The sequence below is a fragment of the Helianthus annuus genome, chromosome 13, assembly GCF_002127325.2.
Source record: "Helianthus annuus cultivar XRQ/B chromosome 13, HanXRQr2.0-SUNRISE, whole genome shotgun sequence".
NCBI classification, from domain to species: domain Eukaryota; kingdom Viridiplantae; phylum Streptophyta; class Magnoliopsida; order Asterales; family Asteraceae; genus Helianthus; species Helianthus annuus.
The window spans coordinates 105,236,021-105,254,565 of NC_035445.2; the positions used below are offsets into that span (position 1 = coordinate 105,236,021).

General features: G+C 41.5%; 1 protein-coding gene across 1 annotated transcript; it reads left to right on the forward strand.

The window, feature by feature from the left end:
* Window positions 1–10,438: 10,438 nt before the first annotated feature.
* On the forward strand, window positions 10,439–11,134 carry LOC118485828. The gene is made up of 2 exons (XM_035982310.1): window positions 10,439–10,558; window positions 10,715–11,134. The coding sequence occupies exons 1-2, from the start codon at window positions 10,439–10,441 to the stop codon at window positions 11,132–11,134; spliced, it is 540 nt and encodes a 179-aa protein (XP_035838203.1).
* The last annotated feature ends 7,411 nt before the right edge of the window (window positions 11,135–18,545 follow it).

Sequence of the window (18,545 nt, forward strand, 5' to 3'; positions counted from 1 at the left end):
ATTCTGAACATTTCTCACAAGGCTTAGTAACTTCAACCACCTTTTCAACTATCTTTTCGACTTCGACAGTCTTTTCAACTTCAACAAGTTTCTCGACCTCAACAATCTTTTCGACAATCTTTTCTATTTCAACTATTTTCTCAACTTCCACGAGTTTCTCGACTTCGACAATCTTTTCTATTTCAACTATTTTCTCAACTTCCACGAGTTTCTCGACTTCGACAATTTTCTCCACTACTTTTTCTACTTCAACAATCTTCTCTATTGCAAACTTAGCAGTTGCTTCATCTTTTGTTTCTACAGCTTCAGACTTTGCCTTTTCATCAGCGAGTAGCTTTGCTGCTTCTAGCTCTCTCTGTAATCGAGCGATCTTCTTCTGATTCAGCATCTCAACTTTATCTGCATAGAAAAAATTAAAACTGTCAGGATCAATGCTTTTTCGACATTTGTTAAGATAATCTTCCTCATCATCCGTATCAACTTCCAAGATCTGGAAATATCGGAATCCTTTTCTGACAATCCTCATTTTGATCCAGAATCCTGGTAACAAGTGCAACATCAGATTTAGTTCCACTAGGTATATACTTGTCCCAGCTAAATCCCTGTGCAACAAACTCATCACTTTGATCTATTATCCCATAATAAGCTTTCCTATTGGCTTCTTCAATCATTTTCCCATGAGCAGTTTGCGGTTCCTTTTGTTGAGGGTTTTGATCGATTTGATGAAAGATTGATTTCTGATAGTAATTGCTCTTTTCTTGACTACCAGTTGACTCTCGGTTCTTACATTCTCGTTTAAAGTGACCTTTTCCTTTACATCGGAAACAGGTTACCTTTGACTTGTCAAAACCAAGTGGAGAGGTAGCCATTCCTCGAAACTCGTCTCTGCCCGTAATCTGTTGAAATTTTTCAGCTCTCCTGCAGGCACTAGCTAAGCACCACTTCACATCCATCAGCTCAAGCTCTTCTGCATCAATTTGGTCATAATCTTCTTTTGTGAGCATTGGATTACCAATTCTTGCAGCAATCAAACTTTCATACGACTCTAACATGGCGACAAGAGATGCCATGTGTTGCTTTGCCACTTCAGGAGACAGATTCTGACCATTCTGAATAGTTAGAGTAACATTGCATTGCAGATTATTCGAATTTTGCTTTTGAGAGCAAGGTGTGTTGCTGTTTGGATCAAAGCTTGAGAATGATGAAGTAGATCCACCACTTTGAGTTGTAGTACTTGCATTTGGACTTGCAGACCCATCAGCACTGAACGCAGTACTAATCTTTGGACTTTGACTGGGAGTGGCTTCAAACTTGTTCCCTCGATAGTACAGACTGACATCTTGCTTCGCATTTGGGTTTGTCATGATAGCTGTCTTTTGAATATCCAGCTCATGCTCTTCGATTTTCTGAATAAACTGAGTCAAATTCATGCTCTCAGATTTTCTCATAAGTTTCACAACCATCAAATATGTTCCCCACTTGTGTTGTGGTAACGCCTCAGCTAGTTTGTCGACCCACTCATCGTCCTCTTTCTTGATATCCAACCTACCCATTTCCAACACCAAATGACAGTATCTATCTATAGTCTGCTTGGTTGTTTCATGATCAAATGCAGTAAACATGTCAAACGATTTCTTCAATAATGCCTTCTTGTTTTTGATCATATAAGCACTTCCTCTGAATTTTTGAATCAACGCTTCCCAGATTGATCTAGCTGTACCATTATGTTGAAGTAAGACAAAGATGTCTTCTTTAACAGCTTGCTGAAGGATGCTGATCATCATTTTCTCACTTGTGTATTTCAACTTGTCAGCTTCTGTAAAATCATTAAAACCCTTCTCTAATCCACGTTCATTCTTTGGTTTCTCATAATCTTTCGGCAATGAACACCATGTGTCGAATCTGTAAGCTTGAACCAGTTCTCGAATCGATTCTTCCAACCTTGAAAATCTTCAATGTACATGAGTTTCGGCGGTTTTTGATGAGTTCCCGTCTCATTCTCATTATACAACGCTTCAGCAGTGGTTACAGGGGCAACGGGTGTCGCGAACGCACTGTAGCACTCTTCAGCCATGTTTCAAAACTCAGATGATACTTCGGGAAATACCTGACAACACACAAACAAAAATATCAGTTTAAATGAATTGAACACGTAAAAATGTGTTGATGAAATCAATCGAAGACTCGTGTTGAAGATTTGTGGACTCGTGTCGAAGATTTGCAGAGTGACTAAAACTCCAAATTGTGCAAACTGAGTGAATGAGCCGAAACCAACTTTGTGTATCCGACACTAATCCAAGTCACATGGGCCGGTGAAATGGACCCAACAACCGAAACTCTTGTGAACTTTACCTTTGTATGAAATGTTTGACACACTGTGCGGACTGCAGAATGACAAACTGTGCGGACAGCTATGACCCGGACCAATTTCAAACCATAAGACTTGGACCTTTTACACACCGATTTATTTGGCTTTGATACACAATATAAATCTCTATCACGTGTAAACTGACAAATCTTGATATTACACGATTACTGATTTGGGCCTAGATAATCACATGGACTGTTGATATAATGAGCCGACAAATTCTAAATTTTTTAATTTGACCTCAAATAACTAGTGAGCCGGTGTACTTAAAAATCACGTGATAACTTGGATTGATTGGACCGCTTATATTAATGTAAATCCACTAAACTGACAAATGATTGTGCCTTATATGTATGAAACTCATGATAACTTGGGCTGCTTTATCTTGATCACATGGGCTGACAAATTGACTTTAAGAACTTGCCGACAAGATTTTAATCAGATCACATGCTATTTTTATGAATTGACAACAACACATGCAACTTTGGAATTATAATACTGTTAGTGCCTTTAATTCTTTTCACATGATCCGCTGACAATTTAAGCTGGCAACAACACTTTTAAACCGACAATAGTATGATGAAGTATTTTGAATATGTTGGCAAATCAATATCACATGCACATCTTGAACCACGAATTCATGTGACCGACTAACATCAAAACCTCATGATTTCTAGTCCCAAAGTACTGACAACAATTCACGTGATTATCCTGTTTGATGACTGAGTGTCACAAGAACGAGACCCTATTTGTCACAAAAGCGGACCTATTAAAGTCCCTGTGAGCGAACCTCAAATTTGACAAATAAGCAAACCTCAACAGTTAATCTCTATGAGCGAATCTCTTAACTGACTAATAAGCGGACCAAAACATGTAATTTGGAGCGGATCTGTGGTTGTTTGGAGCGAATCTACAAACAATTTGGAGCGAACCTATGTATATTAGTGTCCTTGAAGCGGAACTCGTGATGTCAGCAAAGAACGAACCAAATTCAAGTGAACCACTGATTTGAACCAGAAATAAGTCGATTTTAAAGGTGAAACTTTCCAGGATTAGTTAATACATGATTAAGCACAAGATGTGTGAATTTGAGCTAATTTTATCCGTGAAAAATTTTTAATTTTGAAAAGAATGGTGTAGAAATCAGAAAAGTGATGAAAAACGAGCTGTTTTTGCGAAATCTCTTCCTCCTGAACTCTGATACCAATTGTAGGATCGGATTGTGACCTAAACGAGTCGTTCGGACGAGCTCAAATCCGTTTCAGAGGCGGAAACAAAGAAACGGACGTGAAAACAGCTTGAATCATTCTTTAAACCTCTTGTATATTGATTTTACAGCGTTTACAGTTACAAGGAATACCGGCAATACCTCGGTATCAAATCTGGAAATCGTTACAAATGAAATGACAACTAGCCTATTTATACTGTTGCTGGTTCGCTTGAAATGACACAAACAGTACAAGCGAACCAACTCAATTCCAAATAAGCGAACCTCCCATGTTGTGATTGGGCCTTCAAGCGAACTGTTTCATGTGATTGGGCCTTCAAATGTAAGCATCTCATTGGACCTTCAAATGGATGATTCTAATTGGATACTACAAACGGCCAAATTCAAATCTAATTCTTCTTTGTCGTTTACTTTTGTAATTATGATTGACTTGTATTTCGAGTAGAAGACATGTGATGATGCAATATGTGATGTCATCAATATGATGTCATCATCATATATGATGACCTCATGCTTAATCAATTCGACAACGAACCCGATACTCGACATAAGACGAAGACGACAGATGACTGCACCAACAATTTCGTGTTTTCGATACTTTCTGATGAATTCTTGTTTTGAACTTGCTTTGTTTATTTTAGACATCATGTTTCTTGGCTAAACCCTAAATACTACCTAGACAAGATGATAGTTTGACTTATGTTTGGATCTTTTAACGGTTTTTATTGATTGATTATGGATTGACTTCTGAAAGTAAAGTGTTCTAGATTTTCTGATTTGGTGCGTGTGCGTATTTACTTTTGATTGTGGATTGTTTACTGTTTCACATAGATTTTGGTGGATGTCTTTCACATAATAAATCTATGTTGATCATTTGCATCTTTGCGGGTTTGGGTGATCTTTGGGTAAATTGGCCGATAGCCTTAGAAACAGTAATTAAAATATAATTAGAAGTAAATATTCTGCTTAACTTGTCGCTGAGAGGCTCGAGTTAGTTATTAGGTCTCGGTGCAGTATATAGCTAAATTAGATTTTGAGAGAAGTCGACTTTAGTTCCCTAACTTGTGTCTAGTAAACCAAGTTAGAACCTAGAATTGCCTTAGATTGTCGCGCTGAGAGGTAGATAGTCATATTAGGGCACTTTTAGAGTCGTTAGAGGACTGAGAGAAAGTCTAACAGTCGGTATACACAACAGCCTTGTAGGGTTTCCTAGGTTTCTTCCCGAGAAGGGTCGGGGAGTCTTAGCATTGAAATACCTTAAGGTTTAGTATTTTACGATCCCGGCTCCATACAACAATAAAACCGTTAGAAGTCCATTCATAGTTAAACTGGATTCAAGTCTAGGTAGTCCTTAATCTCATCTGAATTAAAACCCCAGTCTTCGTTCGTGTCTTAGTTTAATTTCATTTTAATTGCAATTTTAGGATTTTAGTAAAAACCCCCCTTAAAACACAACAATTGTTTAATCGTGTCAGTGTCTAGTCTAAATAGAGTCGTTAACGTAATTCATTAGAGTCCTTGTGGGTTCGATATCCGGACTTACTTTTCTGTGCTAGAGTCGACCGGTTCACTTGCCGGTGAGTAGTTTAGTCAGGTTAGAGAGTCTAGATTTTTATTACTTGAGTCTTAATTTAGGGTAATTTTAGTTTAATTAGTTGAACTACTTTTTCCACATCAAGTTTTTGGCGCTGTTGCTGGGGACTCTTGGCAATAGCGTTAACTGCTTTATTTGGATTTCAACTGATATCGTTGCGTGCTTTTTGTGTGTTTGTGAGTCGTAGGAGTGCAAGTAGTTTTAGTGTCTTTTTCGTATTTCTTTGAGTCTTTTGTTGGAGTTGACTTACTTGTTTATTCTTGGTTTTGCAGTACATGCCCCACACGCGTTCGCAGGGACCAGTGAAGCCGCCAATTGACAAGTCTTCCTTCTCCACACCAAACCCTCAGGTTCGAAAACCCCCAACTTCATCTTCAGCCCTTTCTGACTCTACCCTTCCATCTAAACCACCGAACTACGACTTCACCTCGAAGTCATCACCCCATAATTCCCCACCACCCTCCCGTCACCCTAGTCCACCACCAGTTCACCAAATGGCCGAAAACCAAATTGTCCACCAGCGTTCCACCTCGGGTTTTACCGCAAACTCACCCATCACCCTTCCTGAAATCACCAATGATAAGTCTTGGCAAATTCCTTCATACAACATGACTGCCATTAACAACTCTTGTCAGTTTCATGGTCGTGATGATGAGGACGCGCCATCACATATCAACCGTCTCACCCGTCTGTGTAGCACCTTCGGCATCGAAGGTGTTAATCTTGATGCCCGCTATCTCCAAGTCTTCCCCTTTTCGCTTGCCGGCCGCGCCGCCACATGGCTCGACTCGCAGCTAGCAGGTACTTACACTACTTGGGCTGGACTTAGAGATGCATTCCTTGCTAAGTATTTTCCACCTGCGAAGGCCTCTCGCCTTCAAGATCAGATCCATTCCTTCAGGATGGAGCCTGACGAACCTTATCACTTAGCATGGGAGAGGTTTCAAACATTGCTCTCACGTTGCTCCCAACATGGACTGTCGGATTGGGCCTTAGTAGAAAAATTTTATAATGGTCTTACCCCTGAGTGCAAGGCCCGATTCTACACATCCGCAGGAGGCCACCTAATGGGAAAGAAAACTGTGGCTGACTGCAACGACCTCTTTGAGAGCTTCGCTCATGCTGATATAGCTCATAGTGCTACCGGCAGGAATTCCAATCCTGTGATTACTTCCTCATCTTCTTGAGGAGTGAACCAAGTCGTTTCAGACTCAAAGGTAATATCTCAGCTTGACTATATCACCAAAGAGTTGGTAGAAATTAAGAAGAAGGTAGATAGATACGAGGTTTGTAGAGGTGGACATGACACCATAGATTGCCCAACCCTTACCCTAGAGCAGGTCGAGTATATAGCAGGTCAAAATAGGGGTCCAACTAACCCGTTCAACAATAGTAACTCTAATTGGCGTGCTAATAATTATCACTCATCAGGAAACCCCTGGTTTTTCATCAGGTCAATATCAAAGCAGGGGGCCAAGTTTTTATTCTAGTGGGGGGTCGGGTCAAACAGGTCCATTTGCTAGTTCAGATTCAGGTGGGCAGTTCAGAGGTGAGGGGTCAAACCAATAGGTTCAACCTAAGAGTGAGGGGTCAGGTGGTAGTTTGTCTAGGATAGAGGACCTTCTTTCTCAATTATTGGTTAAGGATCAGGCTACCCAACGTACCTTAGAGGACTATGCTACGCTCCTAAAGAATAATCATTCAAGTTTCTTAGACCATCAGAGGCAAGTTGGGGATATTGCACGCCAGTTGCAAGAACGACCTCCAAGTCAATTTTCGAGCAACACAAGGCCCAACCCATCTGGTTCTTTGAAGGCACTTTCGACACGTAGTGGTAGGACCTTAGGAGAGGTAGTGAGACCCGAGAGTGTTGAGATAGAAGATGAGGACCGCGTAGATGAGGAGATTGAAATGGAAGCACTCGGTAAAGTGCAACCTAGGTTAATCCCAGAAAGTACCGCACACACCGGGGGTACTTCAAGTGAGAAGAGTGTAGGAAAGAGACCCGTTCAAGTTGTCCCATCACCCAATGTTGATATTTCCCGTGCTCCGTTTCCTTCCCGCCTTAAAAATCAAACTTATTCCAAAGAGTACGGGAAATTTTTAGAGATCTTTAAGCAGCTTAGGATCAACCTTCCTTTTATAGAAGCCCTTCAATCAATGCCGAAATATGCAAAATTCCTAAAAGACCTTCTAAAGCGCAAGGATAGGTTAGGAGAGGTTTCTAACATCCCCCTTAGTGGAGGATGTTCCGCTGTAGTGTTGAACAAGGTCCCGGAAAAATTGACGGATCCGGGCCTTTTTACCATCCCGTGCTTGTTTGGGAGTGATACCGAGTGTAGGGCCCTAGCCGATCTAGGAGCGAGTATAAACTTAATGCCATATTCCATGTACGAGAGGTTAGGCCTAGGAGAGTTGTCATCTACACGCATGTCTTTGTCTCTAGCCGATAGATCCGTTAAGTATCCACGTGGCATTATCGAAAACCTTTTAGTCAAAGTGGATAAGTTCGTCTTCCCCGTAGACTTTGTCGTTCTTGATATGGAAGCCGACGAAAAGGTTCCTATCATTCTAGGATGGCCATTCTTGTGTACCGCCAAGGCCATCATTGATGTCTTTGACGGGAAAATCACACTTCAAGTCGGTGAGGAGAGGGTCACTTTCGAGATAGCACGCTCCATGGAACACCCTAGTGGTTCCGATGACCTTAGTAGCCCTTGTCATTCGGTCTATTTCATAGAGTCTTTCTTATCTTGTGTCGACCATTGCTTTGACTATATTAGTGGAGCCGACCTAGTTGAGAACATGATAGACGAGGTAGTTGAGAAGGTAGAGGATGTTGTTAGTGAGAGTGAGGAGGTAGAAGAGGACGAGTGGGTCCCCGAAGTGCTAGAATTGAGTGAGATCAAAAGTGAGAGTGAGGAGGTAGAACAGGACGAGTGGGTCCCCGAAGTGCTAGAATTGAGTGAGATCAAAAGTGAGAGTGAGAGTACACCTATAGAGAAACCCGCCCCATTAGAACTCAAAGTCCTCCCGTCCCACTTAGAGTACGCTTTCTTAGGTGAGGGTTCCGAGTTTCCCGTCATTATTTCGTCTAAGTTAGAGGAGGGAGAGAAGGGTAGGTTATTAGAGGTGTTGAGAGTGAATAGGGAGGCCATTGCATGGCGCCTTTCAGATATTAAGGGCATAAGCCCCGCCTATTGTACCCACCGGATACTCATGGAAGATGACTATAAGCCGGTGGTGCAACCTCAACGGCGGCTCAATCCGAACATGCAAGAGGTCGTTAAGAAAGAAGTGCTTAAGCTATTAGATGCCGGGGTGATATACCCCATTTCCGATTCACCATGGGTTAGCCCGACCTAAGTCGTCCCAAAGAAGGGTGGGATGACGGTGATCATGAACGAAAAGAACGAGTTGATCCCTTCCCGTACCGTTACCGGTTGGCGTGTGTACATAGACTATCAAAAGTTAAACGACGCCACCCAGAAAGATCACTTCCCCTTACCATTCATTGACCAAATGTTGGAGCGTCTAGCGGGTCAACAATTCTATTGTTTTCTCGATGGATTTTTGGGTTATTTTCAGATCCCATCGCCCCGGAGGATCAAGATAAAACGACGTTCAAATGCCCTTACGGCACTTATGCGTATCGCCGCATGCCTTTCGGGTTATGCAACGCTCCGCCAACTTTCCAAAGATGCATGGTCGCTATATTCCAAGACATGCTTGAGACTTCCATGGAGGTTTTCATGGATGACTTCTCGGTTTATGGCACCATTTTCGAACAATGTCTTTTAAATCTTGATAGGATGCTTAAGAGGTGCATAGAGACAAATCTTATGTTGAATTGGGAGAAGTGTCACTTTATGGTGACGGAGGGGATAGTTTTAGGACACAAGGTGTCGAGAGAGGGAATAGAGGTGGATAGGGCCAAGATAGATACCATAAGTAGATTGCCTCCACCTACTAGTGTCAAGTCCGTTAGGAGCTTCCTAGGTCATGCGGGCTTTTATAGGCGTTTCATAAAGGATTTTTCCAAAATCACACGCCCCATGACCCGACTTTTAGAGAAGGATGTACCTTTCGTCTTCGACGAGGAGTGCATCAAGGCGTTCAACTTCTTGAAAGAAAAACTTGTTAGTGCCCGATACTTATTTCGCCCAATTGGACCTTACCTTTCGAGCTCATGTGTGACGCAAGCGATTATGCCGTAGGTGCGGTCCTAGGTCAAAGAGTCGATAAACACTTTCATCCAATCTACTACGCGAGCAAAACTCTAAATGATGCTCAAGAGAACTATACCACAACGGAAAAGGAACTCTTAGTCGTAGTGTTTGCGTTTGATAAGTTTCGCTCATATCTCGTGCTTTCCAAAACCACCGTGTTCACCGATCACGCCGCTTTGCGATTTCTATTCCAAAAGAAAGACGCGAAGCCGCGTCTCATTAGATGGATTCTTTTGCTCTCCGAGTTCGATATAGAAATTAAGGATAAAAAGGGAGCAGAAAACGTGGCCGCCGACCACTTGTCACGGTTAGAGGATCCAAAGAGAGAGGAGGTTCGTGAGGATTCCATAGGAGACACTTTTCCCCACGAAACCATAGATTTTGTTAGTGCCGAGGTAGAGGGTTTGCCATGGTTCTCGGACTTGGCAAATTATTTAGCGACCGGTGATCTTGTGAGGGGTATGTCTTTTCAACAAAAGAAAAAGCTTCTTAGGGAGGCTAGGAAGTATATTTGGGACGACCCGTACCTATTTAGGATAGGGGGAGATCGAGTGCTTAGGAGATGTGTTTCAAAGGAGGATGGTTTAGACATCCTTAGACATGTGCACGGGGGTTTAACGGGAGGCCATCATGGAGCAAATGTGACGGCACAAAAGGTGTTTGATAGTGGGTTTTATTGGCCAACGGTACTTAAGGATGCCGTAGAGTTTGTTAGGACATGTGATCGTTGCCAACGTACCGGCAACATCTCATCCAAGGATGAAATGCCCCAAAATCCCATCCAAGTCTTGGAAATCTTTGACGTGTGGGGCATTGACTTCATGGGACCTTTTCCATCTTCAAGTGGAAATAGGTACATCCTCGTGGCCATTGGTTACGTTTCAAAGTGGGTCGAAGCTCAAGCTTTGCCCACTAATGATGCCCGAGTGGTGGTGAGATTCCTTAAAAAGTTATTCACGCATTTCGGAGTCCCTAAAGCTATCATAAGTGACCGTGGCACGCATTTTTGCAATTCCTCCATGGAAAAGGCACTTGCACGCTACGGTGTCACTCATCGTCTTTCCACCGCGTACCACCCGCAAACTAGTGGCCAAGTAGAGAATGCTAACCGAGGGGTGAAGAGAATCCTAGAGAAAACGGTAGGTAAAAGTAGAAAGGATTGGTCGGAAAAGCTTGACGACGCTTTATGGGCTTTCCGTACCGCCTATAAGACACCGTTAGGAACGACACCCTTTATGATTGTGTATGGCAAAGCTTGCCATCTTTCGGTAAAGTTAGAGCATAGAGCTTTGTAGGCATTGAAAACCGTTAATCTCGACCTTACCGAGGCCGCTAGACGGAGGTTCTTCCAAATTCACGAGTTGGAAGCATTGAGGGATGCCGCCTATGAACGATCTTGGAGTATCAAGGAAAAAACTAAGGCGTTGCATGATAGGAGGTTGCAAGGCTTGAAAGAGTTTAAGGTAGGTGATAAAGTGCTTTTGTTCAATTCGAGGTTGAAATTGATAGCAGGGAAATTGAAATCAAGATGGAGTGGACCGTATGTGGTGAGAGAAGTGTTTCCGTATGGCACGGTTGAAGTATACGACGAAGTCGACAAAGGGGTATGGAAGGTAAACGGTCATAGATTGAAACATTACTTGGGAGGTCCCATTGATACCACCGAAGAGGAAGAAATTCCTCTTGAGGACCCACCCACCTTCACCGACCAGTGAGTGCGAAAAGCTTCGTGTGTAGAGTATGTACCGTTTGTAAATTTCCTAATTTATCGTATTTTTCGTAGTTTTTCGGTCTTTGTTTTGTGTCGTTGAGAATTTTGCAGGTATCATCACCGCTACGGAACGGAAAAAGCATGAGAAAAGAGGTCCCAGGTATGTGTCTTGGACACTTAGAAAAAATTTTGTGGGTTTTGGATGGTTTGGGAAAGTGTTGGAAAATTTTTCTAAGGCATGAAACAAGTTTTTCCACGCAACATTCTGTGAAAATCGGCTCTTGGCGTGACGCCAAGGGCCTTAGCGTCACGCGAGGGGTAAGGGTCCAAAAACAATTAAAATCAAGCCCGCCGCGTTACGCGAGGCCCCCCCCGGACCCCACCGCGTCACGCGACGCCCCCATGAGCCTTTTAAAATCGTTTTTCTTGAACCTGTTTGCTGAAACATTTCCCTTTTCACATCTACAAACCCTAATCGCGAATTTCACAAAAATCATCATAATTCACTCGTTTTTCCACCAAATCACTCCGTTCTTTTTCCTAAATCACCACAATCACATTCCCCACAATCTTAACCATCAATTTCACCCGAATTCGCGCTCCATTCTCGCGTTTTTGGACAAATTCATGCACCACAAGTTCAAGACTTCATTTTTCTTGCTAAATCTGAATCCAAGGTATGATTTCTGTGATTTCTCGCTAGTAGGTGGCTTTATTGCTTAATTGTAGTGTCGGGTCAGTCATGTCTTAGATCTAGGGTTTGTGTGGGTTGATAAAGTTAGGATTTTTGAGCTTTTTGTCATGTTAGTGGTATGCGGGTGGTCATGTTTGGGATGTTTACATACAATGGGGCTTGCGGATGGTTCGGGTTGGTTTGCTTGAGGTTGTTTGAGACGTGTGGGATATGTTTGGCCAACTAGACAACATGTTTGTGCTTTACGGGTTTGTTTGGCTATCACTAATGAATTTTTGCTAAAAAATAGGTTTTTGAACTGATTTTTGCAAATGTGATTAGTTTTCTAAACGGATTTTGTTGCCATAAACGTTGCGTTAAGGTTTAAAAAAGTCAAACTCTCACGTGTTTCGCCTCACGTGTGGGGATATTTTGGCACTTATGCTTAATTGAGGACAATTAAAGTGCCGGGAGGAGATAGTGTACATTGAGTCTTATTTCGTTCGAGTCATTGAGTCTAGTAGTTTCGCAGAGTAGTAGTTTGAGTCTAGTGTCGGGTTTACTTATATGCATGTACAAGTTCACAACATTTTGCCCATACTCAATCTTCATTCGGGTAGAATGATGTGTAACTTAAGCTTTTGTAAACGGTAACCTATGTTTTCGAAATTAGCCGCGAATGAAATGCTATACGGCTATTTCGTTAAAAAAAAATTAAAAAAATTAAAAATACCAAAAATAGCTTGTGATTACTAACAGTCTGCATTGTTTTTCTTGTCAAATCTTTGTTGTTTTGCAGAACATGTCGGGTGAAGGTTCGTCGTCAAACCCAAGAAAAAGGAAGATCAAGTATCGCAGAAACGATAGGAGGGTGTATTCCCGAATTGAGAGGTTGGTCGATCACCCGGTATTGGATTTTGAAGAGGCTACTGAAGAGAGGGTAAAGCTCAAAAAGTATGTGGTAACTCAGACATTGGAGCATCGTGTAATTGATTGGGAGTGGTTACAAGGCATGGGAGCGAGTGAGCATGTGGCAGAATTATTGGGGCCGAGGTTGAGAGCGGCAATGGATTATTGTGATGGGCCGCAGTATACCGAACTTACAATTGAGTTTCATTGTACCTTCCGTCACAAAGAGGGTACTTTTGTTGAAAAGGATGCGGTATCGTTCTCATTGGGTAGAAATCTTTATGAAATGAATATGGCTCAGTTTGGAGTAGCTCTGGGTTTTTACACACCGGAAGAAGTGGAGACGGATGAATTTGTGAATGGGTTAAGGGGTGTGTACAATCACCCTCGGCCGAAGTGTTTGAATTCGGTGGATTTGGAAAGATTTTGGGATACAATTGCGTCTCAGCCGTTCGCTCAAATGAACCTCATCACATCGGTTCGTGATCCAATATATAGGTATATTTTGAAGGCATTGGCGACGACGGTGGTAGCGAGGAAGTCGGGCGAGAATAAAGCGAATTGGTTAGATATTTTCGCGTTGATGTGTATGGTTGAAAAGCGAAATTGGAATTTGGCAAACTTCTTTGCATGGTCGTGCAATAGGCCTCGTCGGGGAGGAAAACGGGCTGCAATGGATCTTGGGCCTTACATAGCTCGGTTGGCAAGGAATATTCGGGCCCTTACAAAATACAAGCTTGAGCAGATGCATAAGGGTATGCCAACAGTTCGTTGGGATGTTGCGGATTTACGGTTGGCAGGTATTCTTACACATTCGGACCCGCCAGAGTGGAACTTCGAGGTTGGTGCTCCTCCGCAACGACAGCCGGCACCTCGACAGAGGCGTGCAGTTCCACCGCCACAGCAGCCAGTTAGACAGCCGAGACCCGACCCGTTCACTCCTGAGGCTGCTCTTGACTACACACAGCAGAGGTTTGCTCAGATTGAAGATAGGATACGGGTTGACCACCAGTGGACCATGCAGAGCCACCACCGACAGGACGATATGCTCAGGTACATGATGTCGGGTATGTCACTAGGTCCACAGATACCCCCACCCTTTGCGGGATTATTACCTTCACAAGTTTATGGAGGCGAGCAGAAGACCCCATATGTTTATGGTCAGTATCCGGGGTATGACCAGTGGGGGGGTCAAAGTGGTTATGCGTATAGTGGTCAGTTCGGGTGGCAGCAGGCTGGAGGTTCGGGGACCCAGCAGATAGAGGAAGATTCAGAGGAGGAGTGATGTAGCAGACTGCAGCAACATATATATCCTTTCATGTTTTATTTTATTTATGCTGTTTCAGTAGTTCGATGTGGTTGTATCCGTAGGACATATATTTTATTTTCTGTTTGAACTTTGGATGATGGTATGTTGGACACGTGGTAGTGGTATGTTTCGTATGGTATTTATGTTTTAGGTTGATGATTTGGAGCCGCTTTCCGTTCGTGTGTGAGAGAGTTTGGTATTGTTTGCTGAGCACGTTCGGTATTGGAGGGCTTATGTGGAAACAACTGGCACTTTGACAGTCTCACATATCAGTTAAGTCGTTTTCCTTTTTGTTGTTGTTGTACTTTTATTTATTTCGTCGTCTAGTTATTTAGTAGTTCGTTAGTAGTCTAGTAGTTTTTAGGTAGTGTCGAGTCGTGTTTTCGTTCTTACATTAGGGACAATGCAATCTCTAAGTGTGGGGATGGGAATACATGTAAATAATCGAGTCTTTATTATTAAAAAATACAAAAAAATTAAAAAATTGAAAAAAATCCAAAAAAGTTGAAAAAAAATCAGAAAAAATGTCTTTCGAATAAAAAAGAAGTTTGCATCTTTGAACGTAAAATGATAGAAAAGACAAATTTTTGCTCGGGTTCGAATAATAATAATATGAGAGTTAAATAAATCGAGCTTGCGTCTAGTTAGGGATATGTGGATAGGCCCGGGTTTGGTTTTAAGTTCCTTTGAGCTAATATACATTAATTGTCGGTCTGCTAGTGGGTTTTCGCCTGGGAGATTTGGGAAACTAAAACCGCCAATAATAGTATAAGGGGCACTGTTATAAGTTAAAACCGTTAGAGTTTGTGATCATGAAAAAAAATAGAATAAAAAGTGAGCTAGAAACTAAATGAAAGTAGTGCATTCCTATGTAGTTTGGGTTGGGAATAGCGACTCTACAGCCGAATTACCTCTAGGGTGTGTGAAATCGACCGTGCTAGAAAAAAAAATAAATAAATAAGTACCGAAACCTAAGTAATCTGTGGTTGGGGATAGCGACTCTACAGCCGGATTGCCTCTTGGTGAGGGAAAGCACCGTCTAGACTCACGAAAGAAAAGAAAAAAAAAAGAAAAGCGAGAAAAAAAATGGAAAAAGAAAAAAATTGTGATTGTAAACTCTCTTGGTTTTGATATAAGACGGTTGGGAATTGGTCAAATGATCGTTCTTTTAGTCCTATAAGCTTGAGGCGGGAGTAGGTGGACTGTTGATTCTAGTGTGAGACCCTAGGTGGATTGACCGCACTTAAATTAAAATCACATGATAAGGGCTTAGGATTGGGTTTGGGTTTAAAGTGGACAAAGTATATTTGCAATCGCAGCTAACGCAAGCCTTGGTTTTAATTAATTATACCTATAATTTTCGACCCAAGTGAATATTTATCTATGATTCCGTTGCATAATTCTTTTTCGAGGACGAAAAAAGAGTAAGTGTGGGGATGTTTGATGTACTGAAAAGTACATATGTTTATAGTGTATATTTTGGTCAGTTTTCAGTCGTTTAGAGTCTAGTTTAGGTTAGAACTTCGATACTGCTGACGTTAAGCTTTGATTTCAGGTCCCGTAGCTTAAAGTGATGAAAAACGAGTAAAACCGAGCAGTTTGAAAGAAAACCGGGATTCGTACACGCGTCGGAGAAGTTGGAACTCGAAGTTTAGTAAAAAAATAATAAAAATCAGGCAAGGAGGCACCGCGTGACGCGACACCCCCTTGGCGTCACGCGAGGGCCTTGATTTTCCGGAAAAGTTGTTGCCAAGCTAGGGTTTTGATAGATGATTTTCCAAGAAACTTAACACAACTCTAATTACGAATCAAGAAACCCTAGGGCGAATTTTGAAGGTGATTTTGAGTATTTTGGAGTGCTTTAGCTTGCGGGAATCATTCGGTTGAAGCTTGGATCGTGAAAGTGAAGATTGTTTGGGTTTTATCTCCTGGTGTTCTTTAATTTCGTGTTTTCAATACTTTCCGATGAATTCTTGTTTTGAACTTGCTTTGTTTATTTTAGACATCATCTTTCTTGGCTAAACCCTAAATACTACCTAGACAAGATGATAGTTTGACTTATGTTTGGATCTTTTAACGGTTTTTATTGATTGATTATGGATTGACTTCTGAAAGTAAAGTGTTCTAGATTTTCTGATTTGGTGCGTGTGCGTATTTACTTTTGATTGTGGATTGTTTACTGTTTCACATAGATTTTGGTGGATGTCTTTCACATAATAGATCTGTGTTGATCATTTGCATCTTTGCGGGTTCGGGTGATCATTGGGTAAATCAGCCGATAGCCTTAGAAACAGTAATTAAAATATAATTAGAAGTAAATATTCTGCTTAACTTGTCGCTGAGAGGCTCGAGTTAGTTATTAGGTCTCGGTGCAGTATATAGCTAAATTAGATTTTGAGAGAAGTCGACTTTAGTTCCCTAATTGCATTTGTGTCTAGTAAACCAAGTTAGAACCTAGAATTGCCTTAGATTATCGCGCTGAGAGGTAGATAGTCGTATTAGGGCACTTTTAAAGTCGTTAGAGGACTGAGAGGAAGTCTAACAGTCGGTATACACAACAGCCTTGTAGGGTTTCCTAGGTTTCTTCCTGAGAAGGGTCGGGAAGTCTTAGCATTGAAATACCTTAAGGTTTAGTATTTTACGATCCCAGCTCCATACAACAATAAAACCGTTAGAAGTCCATTCATAGTTAAACTGGATTCAAGTCTAGGTAGTCCTTAATCTCATCTGAATTAAAACCCTAGTCTTCGTTCGTGTCTTAGTTTAATTTCATTTTAATTGCAATTTTAGGATTTTAGTAAAAACCCCCCTTAAAACACAACAATTGTTTAATCGTGTCAGTGTCTAGTCTAAATAGAGTCGTTAACGTAATTCATTAGAGTCCTTGTGGGTTCGACATTCGGACTTACTTTTCTGTGCTAGAGTCGACCGGTTCACTTGCCGGTGAGTAGTTTAGTCAGGTTAGAGAGTCTAGATTTTTATTACTTGAGTCTTAATTTAGGGTAATTTTAGTTTAATTAGTTGAACTACTTTTTCCACATCAATACTGCTAGCTAAGTAGTTAGCATAGTCGGCATACCATGGTTCTTGTTTGTATTCCACCATTTCCAGGGATTCTGTTGGAAATTTTTCGTTGATTTGCTCGTCCCTGGTTGCCTCCAAAGCTGGGTCTTCTAGGTGCGAAAGATGATCTGCTGCTGTGTTTTCTGCTCCTCTTTTGTCTTTGATTTCAATATCAAATTCTTGGAGGAGTAGAATCCACCTGATCAAACAGGGTTTTGCGTCTTGTTTCTTGAAGGGGTATCAGATAGCTGCATGATCTGTATAGACTACATTTTAGAAAGAACAAGGTAAGAACGAAATTTATCAAAAGCAAATACCATAGCTAGTAATTCTTTTTCAGTAGTCGTGTAATTTTCTTGTGCATCATTAAGTGTTTTACTAGCATAATAAATTGGGTGGAAATGCTTTTCTTTTCTCTGTCCCAAGACAGCTCCAACGGCAAAGTCACTTGCATCACACATGATTTCGAAAGGTAGTTTCCAATCGGGCGCTATCATGATAGGTGCATTGACTAGCATTTCCTTGAGGGTTAGAAATGCTTGATTGCAATCCTTGTCAAAGATGAAAGGCGCATCTTTTTCAAGTAATTTTGTTAGAGGTCTTGAAATTTTTGAAAAGTCTTTGATAAACCGTCTGTAAAATCCGGCATGCCCTAAGAAACTTCTGATTGCTCTAACGGAGGATGGTGGAGGTAATCGAGAAATTGTGTCAATTTTTGCTCGATCAACTTCCATTCCTTCGCTCGAGATCTTGTAACCGAGTACTATTCCCTCTGTTACCATGAAATGGCATTTTTCCCAGTTAAGGGCGAGGTTAGTTTCCTTACATCAGGATAGCATTCGTTCGAGGTTATCGAGGCATTGGTCGTATGAATCTCCAAAGATAGAAAAGTCGTCCATGAAGACTTCCATTGTCTTTTATATCATATCTTGGAAGATGGCCACCATGCAACGTTGGAATGTTGCAGGTGCATTACATAGACCAAATGGCATACGTCGATAAGCAAAAGTTCCGTGGGGGCATGTGAAAGTTGTCTTTTCTTGGTCTTCAGGTGCTATTGGAATTTGGAAGTAACCTGAAAATCCATCCAAGAAACAGTAAAATTTATGATCGGATAGTCGTTCTAACATTTGATCAATGAAGGGCAAAGGAAAGTGGTCTTTCCTTGTTGCTTGATTTAATCGTCTATAGTCTATACAAACTCTCCATCCTGTGACGGTTCTCGTTGGTATTAATTCATTCTTTTCATTAGTTATTACCGTCATACCTCCTTTCTTTGGGACTACTTGGACGGGACTTACCCATGGACTATCGGAGATAGGATAAATAAGTCCGGCATCAAGTAGTTTGATGACCTCATTTTTAACCACTTCTTGCACATTTGGATTTACTCTCCTTTGTGGTTGTATCACTGATTTGTAGTCATCATTCATTAAAATTTTGTGCGTGCACATGGAAGGG